Source organism: Dothidotthia symphoricarpi (genome assembly GCF_010015815.1).
Source record: "Dothidotthia symphoricarpi CBS 119687 unplaced genomic scaffold P153scaffold_10, whole genome shotgun sequence".
NCBI lineage: Eukaryota > Fungi > Ascomycota > Dothideomycetes > Pleosporales > Dothidotthiaceae > Dothidotthia > Dothidotthia symphoricarpi.
Window position 1 is genome coordinate 10,252 of NW_022985017.1, and position 14,198 is coordinate 24,449.

At 42.7% G+C, this 14,198-nt stretch overlaps 6 protein-coding genes across 6 annotated transcripts; 3 read left to right on the forward strand and 3 right to left on the reverse strand.

The window, feature by feature from the left end:
- Window positions 1-3,279: 3,279 nt before the first annotated feature.
- Window positions 3,280-4,969, forward strand: P153DRAFT_402886 (uncharacterized protein; the record flags this gene model as incomplete). The annotated part of the gene is made up of 3 exons (XM_033671975.1): window positions 3,280-4,386; window positions 4,448-4,558; window positions 4,851-4,969. Exons 1-3 carry the CDS (start codon window positions 3,516-3,518, stop codon window positions 4,967-4,969), a joined length of 1,101 nt encoding a protein of 366 aa, XP_033523585.1. The 5' UTR covers window positions 3,280-3,515.
- A 165-nt stretch (window positions 4,970-5,134) lies between these two features.
- On the reverse strand, window positions 5,135-6,717 carry P153DRAFT_396498 (proline racemase). The gene is made up of 2 exons (XM_033671485.1): window positions 6,671-6,717; window positions 5,135-6,619 (listed from the first exon to the last, which is right to left on the reverse strand). The coding sequence occupies exon 2, from the start codon at window positions 6,296-6,298 to the stop codon at window positions 5,213-5,215; it is 1,086 nt and encodes a 361-aa protein (XP_033523586.1). The 5' UTR covers window positions 6,299-6,619; window positions 6,671-6,717; the 3' UTR covers window positions 5,135-5,212.
- Window positions 6,718-6,789: 72 nt separating this feature from the next.
- Window positions 6,790-7,916, forward strand: P153DRAFT_366631 (uncharacterized protein). The gene has a single exon (XM_033668094.1). It carries the CDS (start codon window positions 6,909-6,911, stop codon window positions 7,557-7,559), a length of 651 nt encoding a protein of 216 aa, XP_033523587.1. The 5' UTR covers window positions 6,790-6,908; the 3' UTR covers window positions 7,560-7,916.
- Window positions 7,917-8,818: 902 nt separating this feature from the next.
- Window positions 8,819-10,225, reverse strand: P153DRAFT_366632 (uncharacterized protein). The gene has a single exon (XM_033668095.1). The coding sequence runs from the start codon at window positions 9,962-9,964 to the stop codon at window positions 8,957-8,959; it is 1,008 nt and encodes a 335-aa protein (XP_033523588.1). The 5' UTR covers window positions 9,965-10,225; the 3' UTR covers window positions 8,819-8,956.
- A 113-nt stretch (window positions 10,226-10,338) lies between these two features.
- Window positions 10,339-11,776, forward strand: P153DRAFT_366633 (Aldo/keto reductase). Its single transcript, XM_033668096.1, has 6 exons — window positions 10,339-10,628; window positions 10,689-10,767; window positions 10,828-10,968; window positions 11,022-11,135; window positions 11,189-11,383; window positions 11,456-11,776. Exons 1-6 carry the CDS (start codon window positions 10,470-10,472, stop codon window positions 11,749-11,751), a joined length of 984 nt encoding a protein of 327 aa, XP_033523589.1. The 5' UTR covers window positions 10,339-10,469; the 3' UTR covers window positions 11,752-11,776.
- A 1,506-nt stretch (window positions 11,777-13,282) lies between these two features.
- Window positions 13,283-14,047, reverse strand: P153DRAFT_375740 (uncharacterized protein; the record flags this gene model as incomplete). Its single annotated transcript, XM_033669600.1, has 1 exon — window positions 13,283-14,047. One exon carries the CDS (start codon window positions 14,045-14,047, stop codon window positions 13,283-13,285), a length of 765 nt encoding a protein of 254 aa, XP_033523590.1.
- Between the last annotated feature and the right edge of the window lie 151 nt (window positions 14,048-14,198).

The window sequence follows — 14,198 nt, forward strand, 5'->3', positions numbered from 1 at the left end:
GTTATAAAATCTTAAAAAGTATAATTTAGTAATTAATAAAAGAAGATAGGTAAAGATAAGTAATAATAGGTAAAGATAGGTAGAGATAGGCAAAGATAAGTAAAGATAGGCTAGAATAGGTAAAGATAGGCTAAAATAGGTAAAGATAGGCTAAGATAAGTAAAGATAAGTAAAGATAGCTAAAGAATAAGTATAGTTATAAGTAGATCTTACTATTTAGATTTTACTATATACGCTAAGTATTAGCGCGTATATATAGACTATAATAGTAGAGATTTAATAGTAAAATCGGTATATCTAGTTATATTAGAGTTACTACTAGTTTTTCTAAAGTATACTAGAGAACTATTACACTAGTCTATAATTAAGTAACTACTAGGTTAGTAATATTCTATAGGCCTTTATAGTAGCTCTTAGAGCCTCTAAACTATTTAATAATTTTTAGTAAATAGTATATATATATAAAGATAGGCCTAAGAGTAGCCTATAGAAATACTATACTATTTAATAGGTTATAAGAATAGTACTCTATAGAGGTACTATACTATTTAATAAGTTATAAGAATAGTACTCTATAGAAGTACTATACTATCTAATAGGTTATAAGAATAGTAGCTTATAAAGGTACTATACTATTTAATAAGTTATAAAAATAGTAGCCTATAAAAGCACTATACTATTTAATAAGTTATAAGAATAGTACGTAGGCTCTATATATAAATAATAGAGTATTAAGAACTTATATAATTTCTATTAGACTATAAGCTAGGTAGATAAAAGTACTAGTAATACTATAGAGTTTCTAGGCTATTTAATAGTTTTAGTAGAAGTAGTAAGATAGTTTATAGATATAAAGAGGTTATAGTAATAATATAGTAATAATATAGGTAAGTAAAGATTACGTAATAGAAGTAATATAGGTTATTAAGAATATTATAGACTTTAGTTAAACTATATAGTAATAGTAAGAGTAAGCTAGTAGACTTTACTCTAATAATATAATAGTTCTAGTAGACTTTAGTTAAACTATATAATAGTAGTAAGAGTAAGTTAGTAGACTTTACTCTAATAATATAATAGTTCTAGTAGACTTTAGTTAAGCTATATAATAGTAATAAGGTAAGTTAGTAGACTTTAGTTAAACTCTATAATATAAAACTAGAGTAGTATAGGCTATAGTTACTAGATATTAACCTAATATCTACTAACCTAATTTATATAGTAGTAAAGAACTTAATAAATAACTTAACCTTAGTAGAGTCTACTATTATAGTAGTTAGTAAAGTAGAAGTAGAAGCTAAAGTAGGTAAAGTTAGTATAGCTATAGTAAAAATTACGTATAGAAGTAGGTTAATATATTATATTATAGTAGAGTTAAAATATAAAGTTTTTACTAAAAGAGAAGCTTATATAATAGGCTAGGCCTAGTAAAACCTTAGTAAGTAAAGCCTTAAAGCTTAGCTACTCTAACTACTAATACCTACTTATAGCTAGCCTACTAGAAACTGCTAGTACGCTACTAAAAGGACTATAAATAGAGAAAAACTAATACTATAAATTCTTAGTAAATTTATTTAATTTATACTAGTAACTACTCTTAGAGTTAACTTTTTATAATTATAACTTTAGTAATTAGAATAGTAATTTATAGATTATCTTAACTTTAAGGCTTAGAATAGTAATTTATAGTAAATTATAAACTTTAGCGTTAGAGATAGTAATATATAGGTAATTATAAACTTTAATATTAGAAATAGTAACTTATAGGTAATTATAAACTTTAACGTTAAAGATAGTAACTTATAGGTAATTATAAACTTTAACGTTAGAAATAGTAACTTATAGGTAATTATAAACTTTAATATTAGAAATAGTAATTTATAGTTAATTATAAACTTTAATATTAGAAATAAACTTATAGTTAATTATAAACTTTAATATTAGAAATAGTAACTTATAGGTAATTATAAACTTTAATATTAGAAATAGTAACTTATAGTAGTTAATTATAAACTTTAACGTTAGAGATAGTAACTTATAGGTAATTATAAACTAATATTAATATAAAACTTTAATATTAAAGTTCTATATTAATAACTACTCTAACTACTATACACAGCCTTACTTTAAAATAATATAACTATTCTATTATTAATTCTAATACACTTAAGTATTATTAGTATATAGTTACTAGAAATACTTACTAGTAACTATATATTAACTACCTTTACTTTTAAACTAGTTTTTTTACTAATCCTTTAAGCCTACTAGTAAGTTAAAGTTAGTAAATAAGTAGTAATACTTAAAAATAAAAGAATTATATTTTATAATATAAAAAAAAGTGTATTATTAGCCTATATATAAATATTTAATTTTTACTTCTAGCTAATACTAAATATATAACTACTATTACTTTCTATTTCTTTTTTTTTAACTAAAGCTAGTAGAAAGAAGTAGTTAATATATAGTTACTAGAAATACTTACTAGTAACTATATATTAATTACCTTTACTTTTAGAATAGTTTTTTTACTAATTCTTTAAGTTTCCTAGTAAGTTAAAGTTAGTAAATAAGTAGTAATACTTAAAGATAAAAGTATTATATTTTATTATATAAAAAGAAGTATATTATTGTTTTTATCTAAATAACTAATTTTTACTACTAACTAATACTAAATATATAACTAATATTAAATTCTACCTTTTTTTCCTTAGCTAAAGCTAGTAAAAAAAGGTAATTAATATATAGTTACTAAAAATACTTACTAGTAACTATATATTTATTATTATTACCTTTAACTAGTTTTTTTACTAGTTCTTTAAACCTACTAATAAGTTAAAGTTAGTAAATAAATTATAATACTTAAAAATAAAAGAGTTATATTTTATTATATAAAAGAAAGTATATTATTAGCTTTTATATAAATACCTAATTTTTACTACTAGCTAATACTAAATATATTACTAGTATTACTTTTTACCTTTCTTTCTTTAAAGCTTTATACCTATATTTAATATTAGATTATAACTATTTATTTTAATTTAGTATTAGCTTAAAACTCTTTAAAGAAAATTAGCTTTATTTAATTATTTCTAAATATAAGAGAGTAAATAACTCTTTAGATTTAAGTAATTTTATATTAAAACTTTTATAAAAGAGAGTATTAAATAAGATATATATAATAGTATAGTATTATAAATTAAAGTTCTAATAATAATATTATTACTATTAGACCTCTGTTTATATTTTAATTTTTGCTATGTCCTACTAAATTTTAGAGGTGTCTACAACCTAATAGGGTATAATAGCTAGCTTTCCAAGGTCTTGCAAATGTAGTTGCAAACGTGCAGGACTGGCGAATTGTTCACAGTTCGCGCTACCATGTCCTTGATACAACAGAGTTACTCTGGCACGTCCAAGATCCAAATACCGAAGAAGGAACCATCGACCTCGGAGAACCTTCCTGGACATGGCTTAACGTGAAGGGAAAGGTGCGATGCTCCAGAGCCTCGCGCATGTCTAATCTAGAAGCGGGTCTCGATGCAAAGATCGTTCTGCAAGAGCAACCGACGAAAATAGCAACACGGGATGCCTCAATAGATGTCCCAAGCGACGTTATCCAGATCGGTTCTTGCCTTGTCGAAATCTACTCAGGTGTTCCGAGAGAAGACCGACAGGGCCGTAAAGCTGTCGACTGTGCTTTCGTAGTGACTAACCCATTGTTCCAGCCTACCACAAGTGTCCGGATGATGCAAGCCTGGTGGTATCCGGACACCCTTCCAGTATGCGATGGCCATCTGTGGGCGCTGCCGCTTCACAGCGGTTACAAATATAGTAGAGTAAGCGGATGGCAATTTCACACCGTGGGATTGGTCATCGTTGCAGCACAGGAAAGACAGGGGTTTTGGAAGAGGGTAGGGGCCTACTTTCGCGATGAGAGCTACTTCTATGATAGAATGTCCCGTAAATATCATCCATATAAGGATGAGTTCAACACCGATGCATCCACAACAGGCGAGTCGGTTACGAGCGAGTCAGGTTCTGATCATGAACCTCGTGGGCGCGATTTGTACGAAGAAGGGCTGACTTTGGATGAGTTAATGGATCCAGAAAGGCTCGTTCGGAAGAAGTTTGGTTTACCTTACTCGACGCGAAGAAAGCAAGAAAGCGATCCACGCAAGGATGAGTCCCTTGAAGACGAGATAGGTTCAGAAGAGCTGAATGCAGGCACATCCGAAAACGAGTCAAATTTTGAGGAGCTGGCCTCAGAAGATAAACCCAAATTCGAATCAGATACAAAAGACGTTGAAGCAGAAGTCATGTTTCCATACAAGCCTAGGCATGAATCAGGCACCGATAATTCTAATGCGGATGATTCGGACACAAGTGGGTCAGACTCAAATGAATCTGATTCAAACGATATAGGGGCAGAACAACCACAGTTCAGATAGTGGGATCATGTTGCGACTGTACCAAGGCCGAAAGCACTGGATGAAGAAGCGACTTCGGCGTCGGAGGTGTCTGATTCGACTCGCGTATCAATTCCCTCAAAATCATGGTCCGTCAAGGTGAACGTATCGGATGATGATGAGCCCCACACAGAGTGGCTATGGAGTCAAGACAAAACGACAATCTTTCTAGTATAATTGTGCACATTTTCAAGTACTCTGTACAACGATCTAGACAGATATAGTTTTAGAACCTACTAGGAAAGGCCACAGAACTACCTACAATAGTTGTCACTTACTTGCAAAAAGGTTGCGCTACTTACATTTCTCGACAAACTCAATGCTGTAACTTAGTTTTAAACATTGTAATAAGTGAGTTAATTCTACGCTACTTAATCACAGGTTATGCAACGTGTTATTGGATTAATGGAAGTTTAGTAATCCTGAACGCGCTAGCGCAAGCTTTACCACAACTATTAAACTCCATTGACTACGCAGCTATTTCACTGCAGGTTGCATAGATAGTGCACGTTAGGCGTTTTCATTCAATTCACGGCTATATGTCGAAATTGTACTGCCAGTAAGGGCTGCTCGGGTATAATAAAGCGTTGTGCCATAACCAATGTATCTTTTGTCCGCGGGAACTTTACATCCATGTGTTTCCTTCCCGCATAAGCCCCACATGCCGTAAATAGAAACCTTTGAGCATATTGGATTAATACTTAGCTACTAATCCATAGCAAGTTTTGTGTAGTAAGAACTTCTTATCTAGACCCTTTGTAGGCCTTTAAAACTCCCTCCTTCACACTAGGGTTCGCCGGCAACCACGCATCACCCACCCTAAAGCCCTCCGGAAACGGATCCTCCGGATCAAGCACAACCTGCTTGAAGCTCGTAATCCACCCACGACCCTTGACAATCGGCACGATAGCCTCATACTCTCCCACTTTCGCCGTCCCTACAACCCGCCCGATGAACTCGGTATCGATTGGACTTTTGTTTACCCAGTTCTCGCCCACTTCCAGCAACCCTCGAGCATGCAGTACCGCCATACGCGCACACGTCCCAGTTCCGCATGGGCTCCTGTCGAACCGGCCTGGCATGACAACGGTAGCATTCTTCGTAACCTTCCCCCTCTCTTCCTCTACCAGAGGGGTGATGAATACAACATTCGTAACACCCCTTATGGCCGGATTCTCTGGATGTATTGCCGTAAATTGTTCGCGCACAGCGACCTTGATCTTTTCACCCAGCGTAACGAGCTCCGCGCCATTCTCGTAGTGATCCTCAAGAGTATGCCCGACGGACGCCACGTCAACAAAAGCAAATATCATGCCGCCGTATGCTACGTCGACTGTGACTGTACCTAGGTCTGGGACGTTGATGGGAATGCCAAGACCTAGGACAAACGAGGGCCTGTTCTGGAATTCCACACTCTTGCATTTCCCATTTGAGCACTCAGCCTTCACTGTGACAAGCCCGGCAGCCGTATCCAACGCCAATTCCGTAACCGGCTCCACCATCTTAACCATGCCTGTTTCTAGCAACACCGTCACAGTGCAAATTATATTCGAGCCAGACATCGGGACATATTCCTCAGACTCCATGATAAGCAGTCCCGCATCCGCTTTCGGATTGCACGGCGGCAGAATGAGGTTTGTGCACATCGATACTCTCCCCCGCGGTTCGTTGAGCAGCAGATTCCTGATGCTGTCGTTCTTGTCCCACATGTAGATCATCTTGTCGTACATGGTCGCGCCAGGGACATCGAGGACGCCGCCCACGATGACGTCGCCTACTTCGCCTTCGGCGTGAACGCCGATAACGTCGAGTTTGCGGGAGAAGTGCATTGTGGGGGTTTGAGTTGGAGAAAGAACGATGGAGGCTGGAGTTGGAATATAGTGAAATTCGATGTCGCGGAAAGGCGTGCCGCTTTGGGTTAGCCTCTACCTTGTCTCTCATAGGGCGTACATAGCTGATTAATCCATGAGTCTGCTAGTCGGAGCATCTTTTCCCTGCATCTTCTAGCGTATAATGGTAAATTACGAGCGCTATGCGCGCTATGGTGCCAGTATGAAGCTTATGGTACACAGCATCAATAGCGTTCCGGACTCAAGCAAAGATCGCAGGAGCCCAGGATTGAGAAAAGTGAAATCACTCGTGCAGAATTACTAGCACATATTAATTCCAATTGTCTTGTTACATGTCCAAGGGCGACTAACTTCTTAAGTCAATTTTGAAAGTAGCACTGAAAGTGTCGTCTGAAAACATCATTGCTCGCTAAAAGGCGGGACACGCGGAGACTCGCTCGACCTAGTTCTACTCCGTTATTCCAAGATCTGCACTACCCCGCTCAAGAATAGGCGTGCCTGAACTCTTCCTCTCCAGACCAAGTCTTTGTTCACAAGTCAATCAATTTCAAACGAAGCTTTATAGCAATTCGTCTTGACACAACTTGTTATGTATCCTCCGCCCTACCTAATTTTCAATCGCCCCGTAGGCTACACATGGGAAGCTGGAGCCGACCCCGCATCGCAGATACTTGATAGCCTCAATGATGCCCCAATCGATCTCCTTCCAGGCCTTACCATCCGCGTCGCAGAACCGGATGCTCTGGTAGTCTGGCTCGAGACAAACAACGCCGCTCTGATCACCGATCTATATATCTTCGTAGGTCCGACCATTGACGGGCCTAGTCCTGAACGATGGTGTCGATTATTCAACAAACTGCATCAAGATGCGACAAACTTGAAACATCTGGATGTGTACTGGGATGCAGAGGGCCCCTGGGACCACTCGAAGCCACCATGGGACATAGATGAGATACTGCACTTCGGGCTTGGAGAAAGTGTGGTCTTTGTTCGGGGATTGGCACGCTTGAATGTGTCACAGTCTGTGAAGATAGGCGGGTTTTACGCCAAGCACTGGCCGCCATACCTGGAGGAGAAGTTGGGTATAAGGCCGATAAATATACAAGCTGGCATTAAAGACTGGGACAGATTACTCAAGGGTTACCAGAAAGGCACAGAACGACTGAATCCTTGGACCGATAAAAAAGATCGCAGAGATTACGCCAATGCAGGATCTCTAATCTGGAACTTCGAATCTTGAGTATCTCGATGTATCTGCGTTTTTATCCCATAGAATTTGGGCGATACAGATCGCAATCAAACACACCTTTTACCCTGATGTTGTCCGCACACTCCATCCCATTGTCTCAAAACCTTAACCCGAATACATAGGCAAGTTTCTCTTACTGTGTAGTGAGGTATATCTATGATTATCAAGCCTAGTCATGGCATTCAGACGCGTCTTGATCCCAACATCCTAAACCAAGTTTTGGATTCAACAATGATCATCCGTAGATAGAGCTTCCTCAGAACGGAACATCCATGAGTGATCGGATTTGCTTCAGCGGGTGATTCCGACAGGGGCTTCCATGTAATCATCTTAAGGTGTCATATCGAGAGTACTGTCTACAATTGAATGCCTCTAGAGAAGACTTAAAGCCGTTGATTGAATAACGAAACTCAAAGTCGGTTGGAAGTGATTAACTATCGGCTTGAAGACGTTTGAAAAGAGCTATATGAGAACGTTTGAAAGTCATACTGGATCGATAGCTACGCTGAAGACCACGCTTTATGAGACATAGAGCAATCCATCTCTTAGTGTGTACTACCTGATATGATTCGCAATTCGTTCGCCTGTTGATTTTTCCAAACTCATGTCGATTGTCAATCACATAGAAGACGAAAATGACGAAATTAGGGTTCGGTACGTGGGCTAGGGCCATTGCTATCAATTGAGCAGGGACCATTAATTCCCGTCTCGAAATGAAAGCACTAGCTGCGTTGTTCCGCTTTCGAGAATCCAGGATTAAAAACATGAGAGTTCTTTCCAAGATTCGAGAAAGCTTCGGTAGCCACATCAAGACTCTCTACTACACGCATGGTTGTAATCACGAAATATGCACGAAATGAGGTGGACTCGGTTGCACTTAACCTTCAAGTCCCCGGTTGCTACGATGTATTCTCTTCAAGAAATTCGGCAAAATTTTGAATCACACAACGCTATCTCAATCAACATACTGAAACAACTCATAACTATGTCCGCATGAGCGAGTTTCATATTGTGCACGAAACATAAGTGTGCATATATAACCTTGCCCGCGGTGTTATACGTCTTATTTTGTCTACCACAAAGTCGCGTCTCTTTCTACCGATGGTACGATATGCTGTGTCACATATTCTCACGCACATCATAGATGTGACGATAATCTCCCCAGTTCGAGGGGGGTGTCACACAATGCTATTCCGCTGGGTCGCTGCACAAACTCTATGTTCACTTGAATCACATTTGGCAAAGTTACAGACAAGTTGAATTTCAATCATTGGTATCGTTGCGTAAGCATTCTACAGTCCTATTCAGGGTATATACAGAGTTTTGTTTTTGAATGAGCAACCTCAGGGCGACAGCTAGACTCGAAGGTCCGTTGTGCTGTCGAGAACCTAGTACAGTGCGACCTTGAGAACACGGCCCTCAATGGCAGTTCCATTCGCGCTCAATTTGGCACCCGTGACATAGAGCGAATCTGAGTCAGAACGAGTCTGCCCAAGGTAAACAGAGGACGTACGACCGAGCAGGGTGTTGTTAACCAGGACGCGGTTCGTCTTGGAGGAGATATCCACCTCGACGATGACGTTCTGTCCGTTCTCGGCAATATAAGCCTTCGATCCATCACTGGACAAGGCGAAGTCGTCCGCGTCGAGTAGGGTACCGTTGACAATGATATCAATGGGACCTGTGGCTGTCCCCGTTGACAGTGAGATGGGAACCGAGCCAAAAAATCCCTGATCCAGGCTGGTGAAGTAGAGCTGGTCCTCGAACATACGGATGCCATCGAGACCGACACCAATACCGCTCGAAGTGGGCAAAAACCTCTCATCCTCAATTACAACCTCGTAAGCTCCAGTCTCAACGTTGAGACGAGTAATGGTTCCAGCAGACGAATCGCTGATTAGGACATTTGTAGTGTCGTTGTCTGCGAGCCTGATCAAGCCGTTCAGTTGCTTCGCCGTTGGGATACGTGCAGTGAGTGACAAGTCGCCTGAAGCAGCAGCGGATCCGTTTTGTGCGGTACAGCCTTGTTGCATATTCAATTTCCACACTTCGTTGGAATCAGGACCCGAGGTCTCATTCGACGCGACAACGTAGAAGACATTCTCCTCCAGCTCAACAATACCCAGAAGTCCAACAGTGTTGGGTACGTCGGCGACGGCAACGGGCGCCTTGGTGTTGTCCGGTGATATGAGGAAGATGGACGGCGATGTGATGGAGGTGACTAGCATGTCGCCATTGCGGCGCACAACAAGGTTTTCCAAGTTCTTTGGTCCCGGTACATCCGCATACACAGATACCGTAGTTAAGTTCGTGGCTCCTACCGGAAGGGCAGCCACAGATGGAATCGCGGAAGCAGCGGATAGGAGCAGGGTGGCTAGGGGACGAATGGAGAACATGATGGACAATATTGAGGTTGAATCCGACGAATGAAGTCTTGTTAAGCCTACTGCATATGCTTCTTATATGCATCTGAAAATTCTGGTACCTCGTACTTGAACGTCATCGTGCCGAAGAACTCCCGGAATTGCAAGTATGAGCTAAAAGTTGTTACGGCCCGTTCCCGCATGTGTTTAGTCTTGATTGTCGGTGAAATGACTAGCAGAACACAAAAATATGAGTCGTGCCCAGATTTATAGAACGCAAAAATGCTAATGGAGATACGGCTTTAAGCCCACAATTGTCGGACATACCACATGGTATGGTCTTAACGCCACATCCCAACATAAGCCAGCCGCATATCTCGGTGAAACTGCGGGGCAAAGTATGACGATTTCTACCGACTTTGGGTATAAAGGGCTCGCTGGAGGGGCATAGAAAATAACTACAGTCGATTGACATTATCACACCTCACATACCAGTACCTCAATCTTCTTATACAACCTTCAATTTATCACCGCAATCATGGTCAAGACAATTCCCTTTGGCGATATCCAAGTCCCCTCGCCAGGTTTCGGCGCGATGGGTCTGAGCTTCGGTCTAGGCACTAATCTGAGCCTGGAAGAGGCCGAACCCGTTCTGCTCAAGGCAATTGAGCTTGGATGCACATTTTGGGACACAGCGGTAAGAGTTCTCGGCCTTGATATGGTAGCATTGATTGCGATACTAATCTACTTGAATCAGGTTGTCTACCAGGCCGGTGTGAACGAGAAGCTCTTGGGAGACTTCATCAGGAAGCACAACGTTCGCGACAAGATCTTCAGTATGTATTCGCAGGTCTGGACTTTTGTCAAGCATCAATTGCTAACGAAGATTCTGTCAGTTGCTTCGAAGTGCGGTTTCGACTGCTTCGGAGACAAGAATGTCACCAACTCTGCCTCTCACATCAAGACATACATCGATGGCACCATTGAGCGCCTCGGCTTCGCACCCGACCTCTACTACCTCCACCGAATCGACCCCAGTACGTGAATAACTAGAGCGATTGCGTTGCATGGACTGATTGGATACTTGCAGAGACACCCCTCGAGGAGTCCATCCCTGCTCTCGATGAGATCCGCAAGGCCGGCAAGACCAAGTACATTGGCCTGTCCGAGTGCTCTGCGGCAACACTCCGCAAGGCCAACTCTAGTAAGTGCATTGCGTTTCTGTCCTCGCGGAACTCGCACTGACCCCATTTATAGTTGCCAAGATCGATGCTGTCCAGGCTGAATACTCCGCTTTCGAGACCCTGCACGAGAACGACTCCCTGATCGACACCGCGAAGGAATTGGGCGTCACATACGTGGCTTACAGCCCTCTGGGTCACGGATGGCTCGTCGATGACTTCCCTTACAAGTCCCCCGACGACTTCGCACCTGACGATTTCCGCCGTTCTGGTAAGTTGCCTTCCTCCCACATGCAAGACATGCTTGATCGATGAGGTTGGTACTGATTCATTCCGCCAATAGTTCCCAAGTTCCAAGGCGAGAACTTCTACAACAACAAGGCCATCGTCGAGGAGATCAAGAAGCTTGCTAAGCGCAAGGGTGTCACTTTGACACAGATCGCGCTCGCTTGGGTTGCTGCTCAGGGTATGATCGCCATCCCAGGCACAACCAAGGCATCACGTTTGGAGGAGAACTTCGCTTCGAGGGACATCGACCTTACGGAGGAAGAGAAGGCAGAGATGCGAAAGATCCTTGATGCTGCCAAGCCTCACGGAAACAGATATGCGCCCGCACAGCAGGCCATGGTCGGTCACTAGAGGAAGTGGGTGCCAGGATGATAACGAATAAAATCAAACACGTTTTATGAAGCAGCGAAATATCATACGAACATTGCACAAACTTCCCATCTTTCCGTGCTCTGAATCATGGAGACTGTTGAGGCCATTTCCACTATTCTTCGACATCACCATTGCGTGTACAAGTCGAGTATTTGTATAACTTTGAACCACAACCGCAGTCCTAATAGGTAGTGCAGCGCTATCCCTCAGCTAACAATTGAACTAGACACTACAATATCTACGAAGCTTCACAGATATGTCTGCCGGGTCAAGTAGCCAAAAGGGTCGACTCGACCAATCGATTACCTAAGCCGATTGCAGCCGCGCTCCGAAATGTTAGAGGCCGGAAGAGTCTCCACTCTGCGCTAGGAATGGTAGCCGCCCGTACCGCAATATTGACTACTCAGAACTACTCTTACGCTTCCGCTGCCGCGATGTCACCCTGTTTGCGTGGTTTACCTTGCGGCGACAACCCCGTTCCAGACAACAAAAAATCCTCTTTGCATTAACACGCGTCTTCGGCGACATGATTGCGATGAATGAAGATGGCAGTGTTTGCCCCCCTGGGACATTTTCCAAAACCGTACCCACAATCCCATCTGCCGGCGATCCTCCAATCTCGACGTCTCCATTGAGAATTCCTTCAGAGCACAACCCTGAGGCCTTGAAACCTGCGTTACATCTACGTGTACGCGAAACACGCTTTTCGATCGATTTTCAAGAAGATCTTCAGAATGAGTGGGACGACGTTGTGTCTGAAGACGAAGGTGCCAGCAGGCCTGCTACTGAGTGGCATGAGAAACAATCATTCGAGGTGGGGGCCGATAGATATCGGGGAGATCAAACAAGTCATGCAAGTTGAGCAGAGTTCCAGTCTCTTATTGACATTCACTCTGCGGGCAGCTTTTCCGGACCATTTGCATGTACAGGGCAACAACGCGATGAGTACACTAATACCGAGTCCTCGGGATGATTTGAGGGCGGATGTGACCATGTTATACTTCGAGACCAAGGCGGTATTTTATCTACAATCCATTTAAACGAGGGAGTCGTTCAGTATCATAACAAGGTAACCGGTTTTGTTGCGCAGCTGCGTAGCCTGTTCCCAAACTGTCACAAAATTGGTTCACAAGCTTTGGCACCGTTCTATGACCCTGCGCGTAGCAACAGCATCAATATACCAACTCCAAATCTATTCAAATTTTTATTTGATCATTTTGGATGGAACTATCATCACTGATCAATTGACTGACGTAATTGCTGCGTCGAAGGTCTGTATGGGGTCGACGTTCGAGCAGATTTGGAAGATCGTGCACAGGATCAACAGCAGCAGCAGCATGGCGGCCAAGTATCTTAGATTACTACCAATATTACTATATAGATCGAAATACCAGCTTCCCCTCATTGTCCTGCACACGTCTGATCTTCCCCGCTGCAGCCCAACGCAGCAGCATATTCTCGAGGCAAACATAGTGTTGATCTCGCTCTACATCACACCACCAATCCACCCCTACCACCTTCCCCTCCTGCGTTCCCCAACACTCCTCTCGAACCCCTCCAGTCCCCCACTAAACCCCCTCTCAAACTCCTCCTCAGGATACCCCAGAACAATCGCCTGCCTCGCCCCAATATCGATCCCCATAACGCTATCCCGCAGCGGCACCGTCAGATCGCCCTCTACGCGGCCAGGCGCGTCCTCAAACGACGCGCCCCCGCGCAACGGCACTACACCAGACACCTCCTTCCTAACATTGAGGAACTCCTCAAATGCAGATGTCCCTCGTATACTCCCCGTCTTCTCGTACCGCTCAACCATGTGCCGCATATCCACGATCCACCGCTTGCACGACTTGCACACGTCCATGTCACGGGTGACACGCGTGCGATTCACAGGCACCGCGCAGCGCACGGCGAGGAGCTGGTGGTCGGGCAGCGTCGCATAGTCGAGCGATGTGGGCGGATCCAACGGGTCGAACCCGGAGATCGAGGCACGTGAGGGCCGAACAGTAGGGCCGGGGTTTGTGCGGCGTGATGCTACTGACGAGGTTGTGGCAGAGCGCGACAAGGTGTTGCTCAGGGAGAGGAAGCGGCGCGTCGAGGAGGAGCGCTTGGGCGGCGGGACATCACGCGGCGGTGGCAGGGAGAGCAGTGGAGAATTCGGACCGCGTAGGTCGCTTAGTCGGCGCAATGCTATTTCACAGAGCGTCCATGGTTGGGTGTGCGCTTCGCCGATGTGGCCGCACCCGTTGTGTTGCGTCGAGTTGTGGAAACACATCGTATTTTCACTTGGGCCCGAGCACTGGATCGCGATGATGACGTAGTCGTTCGGGTAAAGTTGTGCGATTAGGTTTCGGCTGTGCGGGGTTTGCGCGAGCCCCAACAAAAAGCTTGCCGAAAGACCCTGAGAATTAGAGGCCGCGGAGGTT

Bases quoted from the DNA above. Each gene is read 5' to 3' on its own strand.
- P153DRAFT_396498 (XM_033671485.1), bottom strand. From the start codon at position 6,298: ATGCACTTCTCCCGCAAACTCGACGTTATCGGCGTTCACGCCGAAGGC.
- P153DRAFT_366631 (XM_033668094.1), top strand. From the start codon at position 6,909: ATGTATCCTCCGCCCTACCTAATTTTCAATCGCCCCGTAGGCTACACA.
- P153DRAFT_366632 (XM_033668095.1), bottom strand. From the start codon at position 9,964: ATGTTCTCCATTCGTCCCCTAGCCACCCTGCTCCTATCCGCTGCTTCC.
- P153DRAFT_366633 (XM_033668096.1), top strand. From the start codon at position 10,470: ATGGTCAAGACAATTCCCTTTGGCGATATCCAAGTCCCCTCGCCAGGT. The intron at 10,768-10,827 runs GTATGTATTCGC...AGATTCTGTCAG, and splicing joins CGTTCGCGACAAGATCTTCA to TTGCTTCGAAGTGCGGTTTC. The intron at 11,136-11,188 runs GTAAGTGCATTG...CCCCATTTATAG, and splicing joins ACTCCGCAAGGCCAACTCTA to TTGCCAAGATCGATGCTGTC.